The sequence below is a fragment of the Pantherophis guttatus genome, chromosome 2 (assembly GCF_059756535.1).
Source record: "Pantherophis guttatus breed Tessera chromosome 2, ASM5975653v1, whole genome shotgun sequence".
Taxonomy (NCBI): domain Eukaryota; kingdom Metazoa; phylum Chordata; class Lepidosauria; order Squamata; family Colubridae; genus Pantherophis; species Pantherophis guttatus.
In genome coordinates this window covers 220,831,796-220,855,433 of record NC_142064.1, presented here as the reverse complement: position 1 = coordinate 220,855,433, position 23,638 = coordinate 220,831,796, and the positions used below count along the sequence as shown (strand labels likewise).

Here is a 23,638-nt window from a genome sequence, read left to right as displayed (position 1 = left end):
GCCTTATTTTGAGGACATTCCCTGGGGGAAACCATATTAAATTGCCACAGAACAAGTACTTTTGTCCCTTTGAATAAAAAATCATGACAATGGCATTCCTGTTATCAGTTCTTGGCCATTTCTCCTTGCCGAGTAATTACAGCAAAGGCACCTGTGGGACTGGAAATCATTCATAGGTCCTTCAGGAGATTTTCCATGTTTGCAACAAACAACCATCAATTGTTTTCAATGTTAGGAAGCAATGCAATTTATAACTCTTCAGTGCAGATATGATGCAAGTAGAATAAAATGACCTCAGATGCAGACATAAAACACCCGAGTGAAGTCTCATATGTCTGATACCCAAAACTCTTGTGATCATTGTTGACCATTCAGATTTATACTGTGTAAGATGGATGGTCGTATAAATATTTTAAACAAACTAAGAAACAAACAAATACATTAATAGGCTATACAAACCTAAAACAGTACTATATACTGTATATGGTTCACAAGCAATCATTTAATTCTGAGGGTTATACTGTATATTAATTGGAATTCTGATAACATAAAGAGGAAGATTGTAATGATTTTGTGAATAAGGGACTCAATGCAATAGAGTCCATTGTTATAGAGAAAATCAGAGCAAAATGTTTGTATGTGGTTGTTGGTCACAGCCATCTGATCAGTACTTGGATAATCGTGCCTCCTTCTGATGAAAGCCTGCCTAACCTCTGTCAGCAGCCCTGTCCTTCTTCTGACAATTGAGATTTGTAGCAAAAGATCGTACTTCTGCCATTCATCACAGGACCTTTCAAGGTGGAAAAAATATTTATAATGCTGTCAGCAAGGAGATCTCATTATACCCCATCTGTCCAACCTGAGATCACTGATAAAGAACCCCTGATAAATGTAAGTTCTGATTGATAGCAAACAGTAGAACAAAGCTCTTTTCATGGTCAACAACTTAAGGTGTTATAATACCCTTTGGGAGGAAAAAGCTTGGATTTAAAAATAACTATTTAAATTATTTACAATTTAAATGGAAGAGGAGAACATGTTGCTAAAGGCAATCCATTGTGGAACATTGCTAACTTCCCTGGAAAGCTAGGTTACATCAAAGTTTGGGTGGGTACAGAAATCAAAGACATTAACAGCAAACACGTTCTTCCAGATCCCCAAATGTCTAGGTGAAATGACAAGAATAGAAAAATAGGAGCAGGTAATTTGCTGGTTCCATCTTGCATGATTGGCTCTGGCTCTGATGCCAAATAAAGGGCTCGCCTTCTGTTTGCAGGCTGGCTCTAAGAGAAAGAGATGTTTGAGTTAGCAAAATACACGCAAGTCAAGAAGCAGCTTGCACAAAAAGACAATGATTGGGATTTGGAGGAGAAAGCTGCAACACCCTTTGATTGCCAATTAACTGATTTGTTTGCCAGTTAACTGATTGCCAATTAAACTGATTGATGTAATTTTATAACATATGGGCAGTCTTAACCATAGTTTCAACTGGGAAACTGAGCATCCTAGATCAAACTAAGTCCAAAACCACTACATAATTGCTGGAAGCCTGGCACTCAGACAAATCGGCCATCAACAGGCACACAGAGATAAATATCATCTACATAACATTCAAAAGAAACTATAAAAAAACTAAAAAGATCAGAACATCTTCTCACCAACAATCAACACCCAGATTAAACAGAAATTAATATCAAGTTTAACACTAGACCAACAATCAAGCAATAACCCAATCAAGGAACTATCAACTCGGACAAACAATCAAACAATAAACAACAGTCTACTCAAGGAACTACCAAGACCACTCCCATCAACACTGACAGGTCAAGCCACTAGTATATAAACAGAGAGCAAGCTCCAGGGGTGGGCTGCTGGGGGTTCGCAGGACTACTGTAATGCTCTCTACATGGGGCTCCCCTTGAAGAGCACTCGGAGGCTCCAACTGGTCCAGAATGCGGCCGTGAGGGTGGTTATGGGCGTGACTCATTGTGCCCATGTGACACCTGTCCTGCGTGAGCTGCACTGGCTCCCAGTGGTCTTCCGGGTGCGATTCAAGGTGTTGGTTACCATCTTTAAAGCGCTCCATGGCTTAGGACCTGGGTACCTTCGAGACCGACTTCTGCCACCAGTAGCCTCCCACTGACCAGTCCGCTTCCACAGAGAGGGGCTCCTCAGGATGCCATCGGCCAAGGTATGTCGGCTGGCGACACCCAGGGGGAGGGCCTTCTCTGTGGGAGCTCCTGCCCTGTGGAATGAACTGCCCTCAGACTTGCGCAAGAACTCCGACCTCCGTGTATTTCGCTGTGCCCTCAAGACCCTGCTGTTCCACCAGGCCGGGCTATCAGTGTAAAGGATTTTAAATTGGGTGTTTTAAATTTTTGGGTTTTAATTTGGCCGAAATTATTTAATAATTTTAATAATTTTTTAAAGTGATGTCTGTATATTTTTTGTGTTTTTAATAGGCTGTACACCACCCTGAGTCCTTTGGGAGAAGGGCGGTATAGAAATAAAATAATAATAATAATAATAATAATAATAATAATAATAATAATAATAATTTAAGAGTCTGTGCAATTCAGAGAACCCCCAAATCCTACTCCTGGCTGGCACCGCCCACCCTGCCCGTCCCAGTAGTCCCCACGTGGCCTGTTTTGGATGCAGGTAAAAGCAGGCGCGCATGGAGGCATGGGGAGAGTGAAAAACGGGCCTACCGGAAGTTCGGGAGGGCTGGAAATGGGCCTGTTTCGAGCCTCCAGAGGGCCTCCGGAGCTTGGGGAGACCTTTTTCACCCTCCCAGAGGCTTGAGGAAAGCTTCCGGAGCCCGGGGAGGGCAAAAACGCCCTCCCTGCCATGGTGCAGGAGGCCAACTAGGCCATGCACACTATGGCCACGCACACCCAGCAACCAGGCAGAGAATCCCTTGCTAAAATTTTTGAAGCCCACCCCTGGTAAGCTCCCTTCCCTTCTAGAATGGATAATGTTAGTTGGACAATGAAATTTCGTAGTTGGACAAGAAAACAACTAACTACCAACGAGCATGGAGGCCTCCACAATGAATTCTTAAATAAATCTAAATAGAATTTTTAAAGACTTATCAGGTCTGGTTCCACTATTTGAGGTGAAATAGATCTTGTGGCAGAAAGTAGTCATGGGGACTACTTGGTTGCTTCTGATGAGAAATGTTTTTTAAAATTGCCCTTGTGGAATGAATGCAGAAAATATTACTTTTTTCTTGCTAAGACATACTGACAGCATTATGTTCAAGATCACTTTACATGATACATTCTGGAATGAGATTGTGCTATGAGATTCCAGCATTGTAGAAAGAGGAAAGCAGAGTTGTATTAATTGATTTAGCTGTCATTTATGAAAGGAACATCTTTACTTATTTTATGTTAGGATTTATATGTATACCATGCAATTTGTTTTTACATTTTGTTTCTATCATGCTTAATCCTAAGTATTCATTGGAGAGTTACACACTTCTCAGAATCAGCTGACTGGACTGGCCTGCAAATAATAAACAAATAAATATGCAGACAAGCAATGAAGAAAGGAAGGAAGAAATAAAAAATAAACGGAAAAAGTATCCGAGAGAATTTTCATGGCATTTTTACATCCTCAAATCTACCATTTGCTCTCCCTTTAGAGATATTACAAGAAACATTTGTTAACAAGAATTTTACCATCTTGTATGAAGCAGGAAAGATTCATCAGAGTAGATCTGAAATGCTTTATTTTGTGAATGGCAAAACTCTTTACCAGCTTGCAAATCATGTTGAGAATAAAAAGAAATATATAGCATACCTGAAATGAAAATGATTCCATATTCGTTGAACAATTGGCTATCAGAGTTTGGTGAGTTGAATCATCAATAAAAATAGGAAGATCCTTTGATAGAGATTAGGTTGTGTGGTATCATCTGGGACTAATATAAACCACATGCTGCAGTATGTATTGGTGTCAACTTTCCTTCCATTTGTATTGTGTAATATTACTCTCACCCTATTTTTCTTTATTCCAATTTTGGCTCTTTGTCTGTAGTGACACAGTTTTGTCGTCAATGCATTGGTGATATTACCCATTTTCATTTCTCCAAACCAATCATTTCTAAAATGTTGTGCCTTTGAATATTATGGTTCCATTGTATTCTTTAATAATTTATTCTTTAATAATGCTTCTTTGTCATAGTTATGTTTGATCCCAATTAGTTGTTCCTTTCTTCTGTGGTTCTTTTGGGCAGAATCTGCCTTCAATTATGGTAGTTTGAACTTCTCTGAATAGGGGAAGTGCACAGAGACTTCATTCCTAATCATATGTAATCTTTATAAGTTATTATGTAATTTTTTAAAAAAATCAAGTAGGATAATGGTTCTGATGTAGATATGTGAGTTTGCATTTTACTTTAGATGTTCCACATGTGCAAGTATAGATAATATACCTTTTGGATTTAATTCTGAAAGAATTAATTTTGTATTGTGAACTAAAAAAACCCAGGAATTTGTAAGAAATATTTCCTTCTAATGTGACTTGGTGGTATTAAAGCTGATAAATATTGTATTTTATTAATTTGGAACATGTGGTCCGATCACTATAAATCTGTGATTAAATTCCAGCTTTTTTTGGCTACCATTCTCTTTTTAAATCCTTTTCCATTTTCAACATGTAGTGTAGAATGAATGAAATCCACAACTAAAGAAAGATAAACAAATAAAGAAAGATGGCTTCAAGCATTTCTTTTCTGCTGTTCCAAAAAGGTTCCACACCCATTTGCACTATTCTGGGGACCCTCCTCAACAATTCTCAGAAAGAGGGCTAATGACCAGATGACTGAAAGGAATATAAATTCCATCCCCCATCCTCCAGTCAGAACTGAAGAAACCTCTTGGATGAGAAGCAAAATAACTGGAGATATTGAGTTCAGGCAATCTTCTTCCTGGGCTCTTCCTCAGATTCATGAGTGTTAACTACTGCACATAGTATTATATGTTTATGGTTGTATATTACCTACTATATATGTAATAGAATAGAACAGAATAGAATTCTTTATTGGCCAAGTGTGATTGGACACACAAGAAATTTGTCTTTGGTGTATATGCTCTCAGTGTACATAAGGAGAATAAAATACATTCATCAAGAATAAAAAGATACAACACTTAGTGATAGTCACGGTTACTAATAAGCTATCAAATCATACCAGGAAACAAATAAAAACAATATGAATTGAAAGCAACATGGTTATAGTCATAAGTGGGAAGAGATAGATACTAGGAAGGAAGAAAAGAATAATAATAATACAGTCTTAGTAAATTATTTGACAGTGTTGTGGGAATTAGTTGTAAAGAAGAGTGATGGCATTCAGGAAAAAAACTGTCCTTGTGTCTAGTTGTTCTGGTATACAGTGCCCTATAGCTTCATTTTGAGGGTAGGAATTGAAACAATTTATGTCCAGGATGTGAGGGGTCTGTAGATATTTTCACAGCCCTCTTTTTGACCCGTGCAGTATACAGATCCTAATGTGATCATTTAGATAATTTCCATATTCTTTTCATGGTTTTCAAGAGAGTAAAGACTGTAAACAGAAGGAATTTTACACAGATGTTCCAAAGCCATTTGAAATTTCATATTTAAAGCATGATCACATGTACAGGCCATTATTTGAAAAGTCAATACTCGAGTACTGAGAGGCAGTATTGGTAATACTGTCCGAATCATATGAATCATATACCTGCTAAATTGTCACAGGAGCTGCTTGGCCTTACATTGATTCCATAGTATTCATTTAACTGAATATTAAAACAATGTCCTAATAATAAAAACATTTGAGAGGGGATCAAATTGCTGAGATAAGACGAGATTGCTGGAAATGTTGAAGCGGAGGCTAGACAGACATCTATCTGAAATTCTTTTAACTTGGATTCCTGCACTAAACTGAATGTTGGATTTGGTGGCCTAAATAGTTTATTAGGTTATTATAATGTTCTAATGCTAATTAGCTTCTTCCATGTAATGGCCAGTGATTGGATCTTAGGTGGGAGTAGGGTAACAGTATTTTGATTGGCTTTCATTGACTCAGCTGTGGAACTTCTGTATCCAGAAATACCTACAGTCTTAGGACAGAAGAAGCAAAATTACTATGTATTTCCAGGACAAGACCACCAATTCCTATACAGTAATGCATACAAAATTGAAAGGGAAACATTTCCCCTTGATATGTTGAGCATAGTTATTTGAATTGGGAAAACTTCTCTCTCTAGGCTTTTACCTTTGTAGGTTTCCCTAATCAGAGTTACATTCTTCAACGTTTGATATTGACCAACTGGAGAGCAGTGTAGCCCTTTTTCTCCTCTTACTAAATGAGCTTCGTTCATATCCTTAATACATAAGGGTAGCTGCAATTTTTCCAGGATTATTATTTTGTAATATTTTACTTTCATGTTGTATGTTGCCTCCAATTTGTTCACATCATGATAAACAGTAATCCCAAAGTTGATCAAATTAAATATAAATTGCCCATCTGAATGCAACTCAATGTGCAGTATTGAATACAGTATTTGTTAATATTAATTGTCCTCCCCTTCATTTATTGCAGATTGACCAGTTGAAGCAGGAGCTTTCAAAGAAAGAATCAGAACTTCTTGCCTTACAAACTAAGCTTGAAACCCTTAGCAATCAGAATTCAGATTGCAAGCAACACATAGAAGTGCTTAAAGAGTCGCTTACTGCCAAAGAACAGAGAGCTGCCATACTTCAGACAGAGGTAAGGTAGTTTCTTAGCATCTAATAATTATTCAGGATAAATGTTTAGTTAATGGAGTGTGTCAGAATTAAAGGTGACATTCGGGTTACAAATCTGTGCAAAAGACAACATCTAATTTAAAAAAAAATGGCTCCAAAGTAGTAAAACAGTTAGATGCCAAGATCCGTTCTCTAACACTTACAAATTTTCTACTAACCAGATGGGGTTGGGTTTTTTTTTTTTAATTTAGAAGATTTCAGCAGGAAAACCACAATAAGTATTAAATTAAACCAATAATTTAATTTCCCCCTGCTGCTAATATACAATTGCTTTCATTTATCTCTTTTATAAGAATGCTTCAGTTAAACCTTTGGAATTGGCACATTGTTCAGAAGGATATACAGATTAGTAAGAATATAGTAACTGTAAGAAATATGTTCAAAACAAGGGCCAAATGATTAATTAATGGGGAAAGATTCTTTTGACTTTTAAAAAGGTTAATATTTCCAATGGGTGACCTCTGAATTTGCTCAAAGCTGTTATTGCAAAGAAAGCATTGGTTTACCTTAAGTTTGTATCTATTGTGTGCTTGTATATTGTTGTGGTTGAAGCTGAAGTAGTCATTGACAGGTAGGACATTGTAGCAGATAATTTTATGTACTATGCTTAAGTCAGACTGAAGTTGGCGTAGTTCTAAGTTGTCTAAGCCTAAAATTTCAAGTCTGGTGGCATAAGGTATTCTGTTGCGAGCAGAGGAGTGGAGGACTCGTCTCGTGAAATATCTCTGGACCAGTGGTGGGTTGCCCCCGGTTCAGACCGGTTCTATAGAACCAGTAGTAAAATCGGCAGGAGGCCCTGCCCACCGCCCTGGATGTCATCATTAGCGATCTGCGCATGTGCAGAAGCAAGGTGCGATCCTGTTGTGAACCGGTAGTAAAGGTAAGTAGAACCCACTCCTGTGCTGGACTCTCTCAATTGTATTAATGTCTGATATGCAGTGCGGGTTCCAGACAGATGAGCTGTATTTGAGAATTGGTCTAGCATGTTTTGTATGCTCTAGTTAGCAGTACAATATTACCAGAGAAGAAGCTTCACAAGATTAGGTTAACAACTCTTAATGCTTTTTTGGCAATGTTGTTAGTAAAATAAAGTTGTCTAGGAATCATTCAAGTACTCTCCTTCTCCTAGCTCCAAGATGGCTTGTTTATTGTTGTTGAGGATGTGACTGTGCATGTTAATAACTTGTGTTCCTTGTTGCATTCTTCCCTCCCCCTTCCCCCCTACCTCTGTTGCTTTTCAACTGCTAAATTTCAGTCTCCTTGGTGATCTTATTCCCCGATTTTGCAAAATCTTACAATGGTATACAATGGTGAGTTTGAATACAGTTGCAAGGGATTACATGTGCATTGTTGTCATGACATAATATATCAAGATCTAATTTCCAAAATCATACAATAACATACCAAGGACAACAGAAACTACTAAGTTCAATTGGCTGCAGCGGAGATATCTGCTCTCCTTTAGTGGCTGTGATGATGGACAGGGCTAGGAGTGGAAAATAGTATATTAAAAATCACATTGAGGTTCACTGACTCTATTGTCTGCATTTTATTTTCTCTCATGTTGGCATAACTAAAAGATGCAAATACAAATGTGTTTGTTGGTTTAAATTTGTTGTGGAGAATCTTAAGAAAAATAGGCCAGTAAATTGAAAATTCCATTACACTCCATGCATTGTTAAGGGTGTTAATTATAGTTTTGCAATTATCCCTTTGCATTGACATGGATTTTTAACACATGATTCTGTGCTGTTTTATAAGAGAAATTACATTTAATCTCTTATTTTAAGATCATGCTGATACAGTCATTTAGTTTATTATACGTTAAAATTGGTGACAAACAATGTGAAATTGCTGGCTATGTTTTCTTAAGCAGTCTGTAGGGATTTGGTAATTAATTACTGCATACAGTCTAAGTAATTATAAGAACTATCATTATAGCAAATTAAGCAGGAAATCAATTGAAGCACAGTTTCAATTTGTAGAGTATCTCTGACACTCCTTCGTTAGAACAGAGGTAGCTTTTTAAAAATATAGAACCATTTGTTTGACAACAAACCAAGTGTAAAGTTAATAGTCATTTGAAAGGAAATGCTGTAAATGTTAAAATAGGCCTTATCAGGAACTGAAGTTAATGAAAATGATTCCATAATTCTATGAAGAATTACTGATGTATACTGCATATTGCATATTTTTTTTAATGAAACTGAAACAGAAAATAAAATTTCAGGTGCCTTGATTTTAAATAAATAAATACACTTTTAAACCAAACTATCTTTAGATAGTAGTTACTTTCAGTGGTGGGTTTCAAAATTTTTTACTACCAGTTCTGTAGGTGTGGCTTAGTGGGTATGGCAGGGGAAGAATACTGTAAAATCTCCATTCCCTCCCTAATCCAGGTGAGGGTTACTGAAAAATCCCCATTTCCTCCCAATCAGCTGGGACTTGGGAGGCAGAGAATAGTTGGGGACGGGGCCAGTCAGAATTTTTACTACTGGTTCTCCGAACTACTCAAAATTTCCGCTACCAGTTCTCCAGAGCTGGTCTGCTGAAACCTACCTCTGGTTACTTTGCTGACCTTTGTAGGAAACAGGTAAGCAGAAGTGCAGAGAAGGCTGTTTCTCAAATCTAATTTAAATGTTAAACTTATTAAATATCAGAAGCAGCTTTTGAATTAATTCAATGGAAAACAGATGTATCATGTAATATGTGTGTGAATGTGTCTGTATGAGTAACCACCACAAAGTGGGTAAACTGGGATCTTTTGAATTTGCAATGTTTCACTTCCTTGTGTTGTGTCAGCCAAGGTTACAGGATAAAAAATTATCTGCCTGTAATATGCTCTAAAGCTCTTGGATAACTCCACTCCTTCAGCACTATGTTCCTTTAACTTGATAGGACTATAGTGTGTTTCAGTTGGCTTGGGGCTTTTGCTAATAACAAATACTAACCTACTTGCCTTTTATGTATGTGTGGGGAAGTGTATATATGTGTGTGACTGGAACTAGTTCAGATAACTAGGGATATGATGTTATACATAGTCTTGTGAAGCAGTTAAAAATAGGCCAGGTTCACTCAAATTTAAATTGTACATATGAGCACTTGATTTCAAAAGAGGAATTGTGTATCAAAAAATTGAAAATTGATGAAGAGGAATCTGGAAAAAGAAATAGAAAGGGACACATAAACTCTCAGAATACCTGTGGAACAGGGGTGGATTCTAATTTTTTTTACTACCGGTTCTGTGGGCGTGGCTTATTTTGTAGGCGTGGCTTGGGGAGTAATGTGACTGGGTGGGCATGGCCAACTTTTTTTTTCTTTACTTTTAAAAGCATTTTTTCTACAACCTTAAGAGGTTGCAGAAAAAAAATGCTTTTAGAAGCCTCAGACGATCAGGCAAGTCAGCTGGGATCACCAAAGGCTTTTGAAGTGGTTCGGGAATAAGAGAGGCACAAGCAGGCTAGTGACAACAGCTCTTTAATATACAGTGAGACTTCAGCAAAAACTCAGAGGCTGCAGCCCTCCTTATATACAATCCTGGAGGGACTGTCAGCCAATCAGAAACTTAAGCAGGTTTGAATCTCCCGCTGAAAAGTATCAATACATAACACCCCTCCCTTCCCAGAAGGCACTAATACTCAAATATTTACATAAGTACACACAAAATCTCGCAGGTGCCCTGGCCGAGTTCTCGTTCTAGTTGACCTGCGCAGTTCAGTGTTTGGTGGGGCGTCGAGCTGGTCGGAGGGACTTTCTGTCTCTCCCGGCTCCGCCAATGGAACCTCCTGGATTTTGTCCGGGGCGTGGTTATCCCCGGTTGGGAGTGGTGACTCGCTGGGGCAGCGCTGGAACCAGGGCTTGTCAGCTAAGTATTCTCTCGAACCCGGGCTTGAGTTAGCTGTTTTGGGAAAGTTGTTGTAGTTAGGTTCGGAGATGTCTAAATTGATATTTGCTTCGCCGACTATTCTTTTTCTAAGTTGGTCTATGTGGCGTTTCCAGAGTCTGTCCACCCCTATGTCTACCGTGTATGATTTTGGGTCTGTTATGCCCACTACAGTTCCTGCAACCCATAGAGGTCCGCTAGCATAATTGCGAGCGAACACTGGGGACCCCACCTGGAACTGTCTTAGTCCGGTGGTCTCTCCCTTGAAATTCTCATGTGTATAATTGGGGTGAAGCCTGTCTAACACGCACCAAAGCTTCCTGCCCATGAGGAGTTCGGCTGGGCTTCTCCCTGAGGCCGTGCATGGTGTGGCATGCTGGACAGCTAGAAATTGATCTATCCTGGCCTGCCAGTCCCCGTTATCTAGTCTGGACAATGCTTCTTTGGACGTTCTTACGAAACGTTCAGCCAAACCATTCGAAGCCGGATGGAACGGGGCCAATAGGGCATGGCGGATGCCCAGTCCGGCCAGGTAGCCCTCAGACAGAGTCACTGTGAATTGAGGGCCGTTGTCAGATACCAGAGTATCCGGTAGGCCATGGGTGGCAAATAGTTTGCGAAGGACTTTGATGACTGCCTCGGCTGTGGTTGAGGGCATTAGTATTATTTCGAGCCATTTTGAAAAGGCATCGACTACGATTAAAAATGTTTGCCAATGGAAGGGGCCGGCAAAGTCAATATGGATCCTCCCCCATGGCCCTTTTGGTTTCTCCCACTCTCGGATGGGCGTTATCGGGGGATCGGGCCGAGACTCCTGGCAGGGTCTGCACTTCCCCACCCACTCGGATATGACTTGGTCCATGTTGGGCCACCAGACGTAACTGAGGGCTAAACTTTTCATTTGGACAATCCCTGGGTGCCCCTCGTGCAGTAACTCCAAGACGCACATTCTTAGTCTTGTTGGTATTACCACTCTATCACCCCACAACAAACAACCCCCTTGCATAAACAATTCGTTATGTTTGTTAACATAACCCTGGTACTCTCCCCCGACCGCCTTGACCGGCCACCCTTTAAGGACCCAACCCATTACAGTACGAATTACAGGGTCCCTAGCAGAGGCTTTCGCCACCTCGCAAGAGGAGATAGGTCCCAAAGTCATGGTGTCGATCAGTAGAACGGGGGTCTCCGGCGTGGGGTTGACCAGTAAGTTGGGGAGGGGGCAGTGGCTGAGGGCATCCGCATGGCCCAAGGTCCGTCCGGGTCGATGGACAAGCTGGTATGAATAGGCCGACAGGAAAATGGCCCACCTGGTCAACCGTGGGGACAGGGCGGCGGGGGTGGGCTTGTCACCGGCCAAAAGTCCAAGCAGGGGCCGGTGGTCAGTCACAAGTTCGAATTGGCGGCCATAGAGATATTCATGGAATTTTTTAACCCCCGCAATTGCAGCCAGAGCCTCTTTGTCCAACTGACTATAGTTCCGCTCTGCGCTTGACAGGGTGCAAGAGTAAAATGCAATAGGCGCCTCTAGGCCGTTTGGTAGTCTATGGCCTAGGACGGCACCAACTCCTACGGGGGAGGCATCACAAACCAATACAAGTGGTAGCGCCGCGTTGTATTGTATTAAGAAGCTATCTTCGGATAGAAGTCTCTTAACAGCCTCGAAAGCGGCTGCTTGGGCTTTTCCCCAAACCCAAGGTACATTTTTACCTAAAAGTATGTGTAAGGGATCTGCAACTGTGGCCTTGTCCTTCAAAAACATTGAATAAAAATTGAGCAGTCCAAGGAAGGCTTGGAGCTCTGCTTTGGTTTTGGGGGCTGGTGCGTTTTTGATTGCTCTCACTTTACTTTCGGTGGGGTGGATGCCTGTGCCATCCACCCTGTACCCTAAAAATTCGACGGAGGGAACAGCGATCATGCATTTATTTTTCTTTAATTTCAGTCCCGCTTCCCTAAATCTGGATAGGACATTCCTCACTCTGTCCCCTAGTTGATGTTCATCCTGAGCGCTGATTAAAATGTCATCAAAATAGGGCACCACCCCCGGGAGCCCTTGCAAGAGGCGCTCCATGGTACTTTGAAAAAGGCCGGGTGCGACACTCACCCCAAACTGGAGCCTGGTGCATTTGAATGCACCCCTATGAGTTACAATTGTCTGTGCCTCTGCCGTGGCGTCGTCAACTGGTAATTGTTGGTAGGCCTGAGCTAGGTCTAATTTCGCAAAAATTTTGCCGGGCCCCAGGGAGTGTAGTAGATGATGCACGATCAGCACCGGATAGGTGCTCGGCTGCAAAGCCTTGTTGATCGTGCACTTGTAGTCGGCGCAAATTCTGATTGAGCCGTCAGATTTAACTGGGGTCACTATGGGGGTCTCCCATTTCGCATGGTCAACAGGGACCAACACCCCTTGTTTAATTAATTTGTCCAGTTCCGCATCGATCTTTGGTTTCAATGCGAAGGGCACCCGTCTGGCTTTAAGTCTTATTTGGGCTACGTTGGGGTCTAGGTTTAGGGAGATAGGGGTCCCCACATACTTGTCCAACGTGTCCCTGAAGACGTCTTGGAACTCGTTCAGGAGGCTGTCCTTCAGTGACGGCTCGGACATTCGGTGGACGCCGGTGAAGCCCATGCCAAGGGCTCGGAACCACCCCATGCCTAGAAGACTGGGTAGCTGCTTTGACACGATGGTCAGTGGCAGGTCTTTTTCGTAGTCTCCGTAGGTGACTCTGAACGTGCCCACGCCTTCGAGGGGGACCCGGTTCCCCTGGTAGTCTAGGATGCGTAGTCTTTGCTTGGATAGCTGGTCCTTCCGGAACGACGGCAGGAGGGTCTTCAGGGTTGCCCACGACATTATGGAGAGAGCTGATCCGGTGTCGATCTCCATCGAGCATGGCTTGCCGTTGATTTCGACCACCGTGCTGACTTTGTCCTCGATCGCCGTGCTGGCCTGGTCTATGTGTACGCTGCGGCCATCTCACGGTTCAAATTCGCACCGTTTCTTCGCGCCGCCTTCTCTCATTGGATGCTTCTGACGCGTTGATTCTGGTTGGCTACGGCGCTCACGTGGTTGGTGTTTTCTGGGCAGAATGGCTCTACAGACTCGCGCCAAGTGCCCTTTTTTCTCGCAACGCCTGCAAATAGCCTCTCTGTATTTGCAGGACAGTCTATCATGGTGCCGGCCACAGCTGGGGCAGTTTCGCCGAGGGCTGCCTGCGTCTTTTCTCTGGTGCTCTGTTCGGAAGATGTCCTCATCTGACTTGGATTCCGAACTGGATCCGGCGTCTTCCCTGTGCACTGGTGCAAATTTAGGACTGTCTTTGCTGGTTAGCGGACGCTGCAGCGGACGCTTCATGAGCCCTGGCCTCGTCGAGGGCTCCAGCAAGCGTTAAGTCAGGCTTGGCGAGCAGGCGCCGTTGTAGCCTAATGTCCTGAACACCACAGATTAGTTGCTCAAGCAACGCATCGTCCAAGTCCCTATAATCGCAATGAGTTGCGGCTTTACGGAGGCTCGCCATGTAAGCGCTGACCGGTTCTCCCTCTCGCTGTACGCGCTGTCTGAGTTGGTATCGTTGCACGAACTTGGAGGGCACGGGAGCGTAGTGAGCCCGGAGAGCTGCCATCAGGGTGTCCCAGGAGACTGTCTGGATGGCGTTGGCTCACAAAGTGACTCTGCCATCTCGAACACGTCCGGTCCGCAGTGGCTTAGGAAGAGGGCTCTCTTCCGATTAGCGGAGAGTCCCTGCATGTCGCTGGCTTCAAGCGAGCACTCAAACCTCGTTAGGTACGAGACCCATTTTTTGCGGGTCGGATCAAAAGGCTTGGGCGGAACCTAGGCAGACATGTTCGGTATGCCTCCTGTAGTTCGCCTCGTCGCCTAGCTGAAGCTCGGGGTCTCACTGGTTCGCCTCTTGTGGCTTCAATCCCACTCTCGTCGCCAATGAAGTGGTTCGGGAATAAGAGAGGCACAAGCAGGCTAGTGACAACAGCTCTTTAATATACAGTGAGACTTCAGCAAAAACTCAGAGGCTGCAGCCCTCCTTATATACAATCCTGGAGGGACTGTCAGTCAATCAGAAACTTAAGCAGGTTTGAATCTCCCACTGAAAAGTATCAATACATAACACCTTTTAAAGGCATTTTTTTCCCTACAACCTCTTCGTTTGAAGAGGTTGCAGAAAAAAATGCTTTTAGAAGCTTCTGACGATCAGGCAAATCTGCTGGGATCGCCAGAGGCTTTTAAAGGGATTTTTTTCCCTACAACCTCTTTGGCTGAAGAGGTTGCAGAAAAAATGCTTTCTGAAGCCTCTGATGATCCCAGCTGAGCTGCGTGATCATCAGAGGCTTTTTAAAAAAACTTTTAAAAGCATTTTTTCAGCTGAAGAGGTTGTAGAAAAAATGCTTTTAAAAGAAAAAAAAAAGCCTCTGATGAGGTGGGCGGGGTAAGTGAGCGGCGACTGGGCCGGGGACCGATTCGGGGGCGTGGCCAGCCAATGTTATTACCGGTTCTCCGAAGTACTAAAATTTTTTACTACCGGTTCTTGTGAACTGGTGTGAACCGGGAACAACCCACCACAGAACCCACAGAAATTTGGCAAACATTCCATGAAAAATATCACTAAGAAAGATGCCAGAATGTCGGAGGGATCAAAACAAAGAAATTATCAGAGGGTTAGAAAATTTTATTTGTAAAGCTGCCCAAATGAGAACAAAATGAAACACAAACTGCATAAATGCAAAATAAAAAAAACACAAAAAGGAATAAACAAAACCCACAAAAGGTTTTATTTCTTTATTTTTTATTTATTTCTAAAACATACTGTAAATTGCAACAAAAATGAGATTTCTTTTTAATAATTTTTAAAACTAGAAAAAACAGGGCATCAAGGTAACTGGATCACTGGGTAAAGACAGACAGAAGGCAAATCTTTTTATTTATTTATTTTATATTAAAATTACATAGTATCAGTCCAGGTAGTTATCATCTCTAGAACTCTTTAAAAAAATGAAATATGAACTTTTCATGTAAAACGCGACTTCTAACAAAACTCCACTGTTTGCCCCTAACACCGCTCTGCTTAGAAGTTGGGAATGTGGTCACCAGTGATGACTGCTGTATTGTACGTGGGATAAAAACCATGAAATTCTGAATACCAGTCCATAGGAAGCAATTGCACAAGAAGGCATAGTTTGTATGTCCCATGTGTGGCCTTCTCATTATCACTTGTTACCCACTGTGGGAAACATGTTGCACTGGGAATTATTGTTTCTTAGAATTTGGAAAACATGCCTCAGGATATTCAGGCTAAAATTTGCAATTGCCTGTTTTGTGGCCACATAACACTGCTGGCTCATATTTACTATTTAATCTATTGATGTTCCATTCCGCCCCCTCCTTAAATACTATTTCCAAGCTGACTGTCACCATTCTTTACCTATTTATTTGGTAAATTAATACAGCTGTCTATCTCACATTTGTGACTTTGAGTGGTGTACAGAGTTAAAAAGACAAAACAATGCAATAAAATAATAAAAAACCCAGCAAAAAACAATTAAAATCTATTAAAAACAATAAAACCCGTTAAAATTCATTTGAGTGCAATTGGTGAGATGAGTCATTCATTTACTGGTGCAAATTTATTACAATCGAGTCATACATATTTAGGTGTGGTGATATGGCTTCCTTTAAACTCGGATCCCTTCATTTTGTGTCTTGTTTCTGATCTACTATTGTTAATGTTACTTATCATGATCATGAGTTTCATGAGGGCTTTTTTTTTGCTGTGTATATATGTATCAGTATTGATTCAGTTTGAAAATATTCCTGCAAGATAATTAGGATTCTGAATCTGTGTATTTCTTAAGTGGCCAAAGGCAGAAATGTCAACTAGTAAAAAGAAAAGATTTGTCAGAAGTGCAGTTTTAGTGGATGGGCTTTTGTTAGTGGTCCTATGAATGCCAAGATATGTGCCTAGACAAATTTTGATTGAATCAATCCAGTGATTACATTATATCAGAGATGCTACAGATAGTCAAAATAGTTGTCATGGTAACATACATATTTTCCTCTAATTATTGTGATTTTTCCACTCCAACTAATATATGCGGCATCTGTTATTTTTCAAAATGCTAACTCTGTTCTGATTTGGAAACCAGACTGAAAAACAAAATGCGTAGCATAATAAACGTAAGAGAAAGAGAAGAACTATGAAATGAGAAGGATGATGCTTCATTTCAACTAGAGACACAGATTCAAGAAGTTGAGATGTGAGACCAACTATGTAGTCAATATTCTACCCCTTTGGTTTTTTTAAAGAAAGGCTTGATTCTACTTTTCAGTGATTTTAGCCAGTGAAAGAACAATAATAATAACAATTCACATATATAGCCTCAGTAGAAGGAAGACCTTTGTGTTTGTTTTAAAAAAACCAACAACATCTTAACTGGTAGAAAATGGTTGTAGCTTAGGGTGGGTTCTACTTACCTTTATTACCGGTTCGCAATGGGGCTGCGGTCGCATGCGCAGAAGCTTTCTGATGATGTCGGGGTCAGTGGGCGGAGCCTCCTGCCGGTTTTACTACCGGTTCTATAGAACCAGTCTGAACCGGGGGCAACCCACCACTTGTTGTAGCCCCATAAAGACTAATTAATAAATCCAGGCCTTTGGTGTAGCTGTGACTGGTAGCAGTTGAAGTGTCTCTTTAGAAATGAACAACTAAGAGCAAAAATGCTGAAAATAAAATCTGCCAAGAACATCCCTTAATTTCCATTTCTACTGTAAATTCCTGCAATCTTCTCTGCAGAAAACTCACCAACTGACAGAAGATAATTTAGTAGAATAAACCATCAAACCAGAATAAACCGAATAATGATGTGAGAGTTGCACTGGTTCTCATTGTTTTCTGGGCCCATTTCAAGAGGCTGGTTATCATCTTTAAAGCCATGTAGGCCTCATTACCTTCAAGCTGTGGTGTTGGAGAAGGCTTCTGTGTGCATTCCTTGGACATCAAAGGTGATAAACAGGCAACGACTGGAGCATAAAAAAACCAGACATATCACTGGGGGGCAAAATCACATAGTTCTGTCTTCCTTATTTCAGCCCTGTCATGCAATTTGAATTTACCGAAAAAGGCAGTTATGCTCAGGAGGGCCAGCAATAAAATGAAATGAGGTCACCAAAAAGACACAGTGAATAGACACCATCAAAGCAGACATCAGCCAGAGCATAAAATACCTGAAAGAAGCCATAGAAGATCGGAAAATATGAAGAGAGCTGATCCAAAACATTGCCAAGAATCAGACACGATTGAATGGACAGCATCCTCACTTTCAGGAGTTGCCCTTTCTAGTGAAATCTTCCCACCCAGTTTGTGTCATCTGGGAGGAAAAGCTCTGTGTTCCCATGTCTGGGAGGCTGTGGTGGGCAAAGGGCTGTAATTGAAAGGCTGTTATTTTCAGTTGCAGTTTCCTCTTTCTCTGGGACAGCTTTTGCTAGAGCCTGTGGAAAACAGCAGGGAAGGGGAGTTCATGTGGGATGAAAGTAAGTATTCCTATCGAGAGAGAGAGAGAGAGAGAGAGAGAGAGAGAGAGAGAGAAATTTATATTGCTATAAATTTGCCTGGAATTTTTTCCTTTTTTCAAGCTTATATTTTTACCTTGACCAGCATTCATTTTTTAAAAAAAAAAAACCCATAAGGTCCTCCTTGAATTTGATCAAGTGACTTTGCATATTTGGGCCATCTGGTGATAGGGTTCTTTGGTCCTGAATGGAATGACAATCTATGGCTCCTTCTGGACTAATGGCTCCTGCTGGAAGAGCAGATGGCAGCTGTGGCTAGGACGACCTTTGCACATCTTTGGTTGTGTGCCAGTTGTGTCCCTTCCTAGACCAGGAGATTCTGTTCACAGTCACTTTGCCGGTTTCAGATGTGGTTGTTATAAAGAAAGACAGAGTTCAGGTATTTACCTTAGTAAGCCTTACGTGTTTATTAAACTGAATAAAGACTGGCCTCTCTTACAAAGGGAGAACCCTGAACACACTTTAATACTCATATATATATGTTTGCTACATTGTCCACTTCTCCACCAAGAAGCACTGGCACACTACACCCAGACATGCTGGCACACTTTAGATAAGATAAAAAAGTACAGAAATAGCTATCCACCACCCTTGGAGATCTTCCAAGGATATTGGGTGTCATCTCAGGGACTTTGGGTGTTTCCTGAGGAACTTTCCATGACATTGAAGGCCTGCAGAAACAATGGTGACATTGGCACATATGCTCCCTCAAGACTTTCAGTAGAAACATTAGTTTCCTGGTCAACAACTCATCCTCTCTTGACCTCTTGTTTGGATTACTGCAACACACTCTTCATGGGACTCTCCATAACCCTGACCCTGTTGACCTTTTGTAAGGCTTTGGAAGACCTGGCTTTGTTGCAGAGCTCGTTAGTTTGTGAAGGGCCCTGTTTCCTGGCTATATTGACATCTATAATGGATATTTTTCCTTGACTGACATATATATTTGATTTTGTACTTTATTATATCTGGTTTTGCTTGATGATAGTTTGTCAATCAAAGGCATTTGTTTGAGATGAGTGGCTGCAGAAGTTGAATGAATGAAAAATAAACAAACAATCCTTTTATTGAAGTCTGTGTAACTCTAGCTTCCCTGATCATGCCTTGCTGTGAGAAGCTTGGTTACTTATATGATCTCTGTGAATCTTGGAAATAAAGATAATGCTAAAGACTGGCTCTTTGCTTTCCAACAAGCTACCCTCCTATTAGTTCATTTTTGCAAAATAAAAAAGTCATTAAAAATTACACCCAGATGAAGTGGGGATCCTGGTAGCTCTCAAGATAAGTGTGTGGAAACTGTATCATTAAGGCCAGAAAATACTTTATGATTATCTACCTTAAGCTCTAAATCCTGGATGGGCATGGTTGGTGGCTTCATCCAGTTCTTGGCCACAAATAGTGTTACCTTGAAAGCCACAAGGAACCCTTAATGTAGTTATGCAATTTTCAGAATTTAAAATTAGATTGCTGGCTTTTGACTGCCAGTAATGACAGGAAACAGGCCAATTTAGACTGTCAGGGCATTTCCCAATACCTGCATTAACATGCCTTCCTCCCATGATTTAATCATGTAGGAAGTATGTTGACATAAATTGTACTACCCGCAGTTGAGCTTTGCTGCATTTAAAGAGTGAGATTGGGCAGTTGCAACATGGGGCACCTGTATGAATATCTACGTTTGTCTCTTTAGATGGCTCTCATTTTTTTTTAATTTCTTGAATAAATTGTTTGAAATTGTGTTTATAGTATCTGAATGATCAAAATCTGTCCTTCTGAATCTGTTCTTCTATAAGTCTGATCCTTCTTTATTTCTCTTCACCTTGATAGTATTATTTCAAGGATAATATGGTATTTTTCTTCCAAGGTTCTGATCCCTTTACTTCTTCAACCAAAGCTTCCTTATGGGTAAGGTTCAGGAGATGAGGACCTTCTCTTTTCTTCTACCTTTTGATAAATGAAGTCAGCAAAAGATGACTGAGAGTTGTTTGACCTCTTGACTCTTGAACAAGGTAGATTTCCAGTGGTTGTAAGGTTATTGAAATCTCCCGTTGTCGATATTGTGTATCTTCTTGAAAGTTTGATAATCTAGCACATCATATCTTTTGTCTATCTATAATAAACTCCCACAACAATCCAGGGGTGGTATTCACTTACCTTCACTACCAGTTTGCAAATGTGAGCGCAAGCGCACATGCGCAGAGTGTCAAAAATGGGATGTGATGACATCTGGGTGTGCGGGTGGAGCCTCCCGCAGCTGCCGCTACCGATTCGCCCGAACCAGGTAGAACCGGCTGAATACCACCACAAATCTATTAACAGTATGCATGTATTGAAGAAAGTTAGGAAGCCATATCTATAGAATGTCAGCAGCTATAGTATTAGCCTCTATTCAACGTTCTTGTATTTTGCTTTTCTTTCTGTCTAAGTAACAAACAAGTTGGTTGGCTTTTTTCCGTCTATATTTTTGCAGTGATCAGATAGACTTGATCTTATCTTGGTTTTCTTCTCTTGAACATGATCACTAACTCATATCTGTACTTGGAGACAAAAAACACACAGAAATGGTAACAATGTTAAAATTATCGCATTTAGCTTAGGGAAATAAAGAAATGTCTCAAATCCCAAAGGGAACAAAATGAAGCTCCAACTCCCGTCTACATTTGTGATATTGTTTCGTCCAGCTTGCATTATTGACCCATCCACCTCAGTTCTTCCTTTTTATTCTTATGTATTTATTAAGTTTATATGCCACCCATTTCACTAGCCAAAGTTCTTGGCTCTATCCAAATATTTAAATGGCACCAAAGGATTGCTTAATCCTCTAGTAGGGAAAGGCCCAGAATCACTTTGGATAGTAAGATTGGCAGCATATAAATTTAATAAAGGGATGTGTGTGTCATTCTTTCTGATGCATGAACTTTAATGTCAGAACATTGGTACTTTAATTTTGGTGCTTTAGCTCTCAACTTTTATATTGAATATATTTGAATTTTGATTTGTTTCATGCCTTAAAGTCACTGTTGACTCCATGCAATTGCTTGGACAATTCCCTGTAATTTTTCTGGCAAGATTTCAGAAGTGGTTTTCCAGTTTCTGCCTGATAGAGCCAAAGGAGAGAGACTGGCCCAGGGTCAGTTAGTTGGCTTTGTGCCTAAGCAGGACTAGAAATTCTGGCTTCCCAATTTCTAGCCTGGTGCCTTAACCACTGCACCAAACTGGCTCTCTATACTGGAGTTAATGTGTTGTATTTATTTATTTTATTATGTATGAGTGTCTTTGCCCTCAGGTGGGCAGTTTTCCTGTAAAGATTAGCAACAGTCTAACCCATTTGCTTCTTTGTAAGCAGCTCATATTGCCTACCCGATCACTTACAACTGTACTTTTAGTAAACAAAGAGCCAATTCAGGCAGACTCAGAGAAATGTGATTTGTTTCTGATTGCTAATTACACATAGTTATGGGAATATTTCAGCTTGATTCCTGTGTGTGTCTAATGGGATTGTGGTAGGCAGTCGATTTTTTGGCACAGTTGTCATTTCTTGATGGAGATTTTTAACTCCTAGAAGTTCTATTATGTCATTAAGTTTTCCACTGGTGTGATAAGAAACAATTTTCAGGGGAGATTATGAATTGTTTCATGCAAGATGGATACCATGAATACATGTATTATTTTTTCCATCCCTGTGGCCTGGATGTGATTATCTGTCCTGATCTTGGATCTAATCTAGATGATTTGTCTTTTGAGGCTTCTTTGGCCAGATAACAAACTGACACTGCCATCATCAAGAAAGAAGGCTAATGCATTAGGGGGTTTTGGTAGTGATTTCAGCTTCTATTAAGTGAAGAATTGTATGGTACTTTATGTGAGGCCCTACCTGGCCTGGTCATCCAATCCATTTCTGATTTTGACCTTCTTGAGTAGGAACAGATGATTCCAGGCAAGGAAAGGCTTATTCCCAAAATAAGCAAAACCTATATGGATAATCAGGTACTAGAGAAATAAAAAATAACTTTATTCAAAAAAGTGGGTGAGCCTAGGAACATCTTTACTAAATGCAGCTTATGCAGGTAGTCCTTGACTTACGTCCACAATTAAGCCCCAAATGTATGTTGTTAAGCGAGAAAATTGTTAAGTGAGTTTTGCCTCATTTTTATGACTTTTCTTGCTCCATTCGTTAAGCGAATCACTACATTTGTTAAATTTGTAACACAGTTGTTAAGTGAATTTGGCTTCCCCATTGACTTTGCAATGGTCATAAGTGTGAAAAATGGTCATAAGTCACTTTTTCAGGGCCATTGTAACTTCGAACCGTACTAAATGAATGGTTGTAAGTCACTCGCGTCACTGTAACTGTATGAACCGCTTTGTGAACTTTTGAACAGAAGTAGAAGGAAAATATTCACAACAAATATATCCTGATGAGATTGTTCTTTCAGGCTAATTTAAATATGGCTGTTTTTTAAAAATAAAGATTGGGAAGCAAGATTTCAATTGTATTGTTTTTCTTACACAATAGGGTAGAAGATTTAGTTGGGATTTGGAAATATTTTCTGAAGATGTACAAAGCCTAGAAAAAATCTGGCATATCAGGATATCAGGAATAGACCAAGCATCTTTTAAAACAAATATCCAATTTAGCTTGTCACTATTCCACTATTATTAAATAAACATACCCCAGATAATTTCTACTTCATCTTTTTACTTAATTTATTCTTTTGCAGATCTGCCATGCTCTCAACATCTGTTTAAGAGGAATTACATCTGCTTTTGTACAGGCTACAGAGAAGACCCAAATGTCACTATTTTACAATTGTGCCCAACTATACAAGGATTCCAAATTTGGATGGGGGCCATTGAATGATGTACTTTTGCCACAGTAGCAGAGTGCAACTGTCTGTTTCATGTTCCTCCATCCTCCCACCCCAAGGAAATAGGAGCAGAGAATTTAGATTGATGCAGAGGGCTGTTAAATGTCCCCAGTGACCACCACATTTCCCCAAATAAACTGCCCCTCACAGCTGCTCTAAGGGGAAAAAAACTTAAGTAGTCAAAAAATCAGTTGCAGATCTCCTGGCAAAATATACAGTTTGGCCCTTAGGCACATTTGAGTACAATATTAAAGGCTTTAGAAACTTGATGAGGACTGCAACTACTGTGGGTTTCTTCACTCTCTGTTTTCAGCAACAAAGAATTTTCTGTGGGTGAATTTAACAGAGCCTCATGAATGTGCCCAATGCAACCGTGTTTCGGATGCAGATGGCTGCTTTGCAACTCTGCCATGAAGGCTTCTAGTAAATAAAAAAGCCTGTGGACCAGTTGGCACTAACATGCGGGAACAATTTTCTTAGCTTGGAATTGCTGTGGGAAGTAATTACAGTTGC

At 40.7% G+C, this 23,638-nt stretch overlaps 1 protein-coding gene and 1 long non-coding RNA gene across 11 annotated transcripts in view; one reads left to right on the top strand and one right to left on the bottom strand.

The window, feature by feature from the left end:
- Positions 1-23,638, top strand: part of ERC2 (ELKS/RAB6-interacting/CAST family member 2) — a 622,345-nt gene that overhangs the window by 181,627 nt on the left and 417,080 nt on the right. For all 10 annotated transcript variants that reach the window (XM_087887861.1, XM_087887858.1, XM_087887855.1 and 7 more), the window contains one exon: positions 6,593-6,760. In XM_087887861.1, the coding sequence (XP_087743987.1) occupies positions 6,593-6,760 (168 nt within the window). The remainder of the gene's footprint in view (positions 1-6,592; positions 6,761-23,638) is intronic.
- Positions 442-18,128, bottom strand: LOC148115528 (uncharacterized). The gene is made up of 2 exons (XR_015732666.1): positions 17,163-18,128; positions 442-1,283 (listed from the first exon to the last, which is right to left on the bottom strand). It is a non-coding gene; the product is annotated as an uncharacterized LOC148115528 (long non-coding RNA).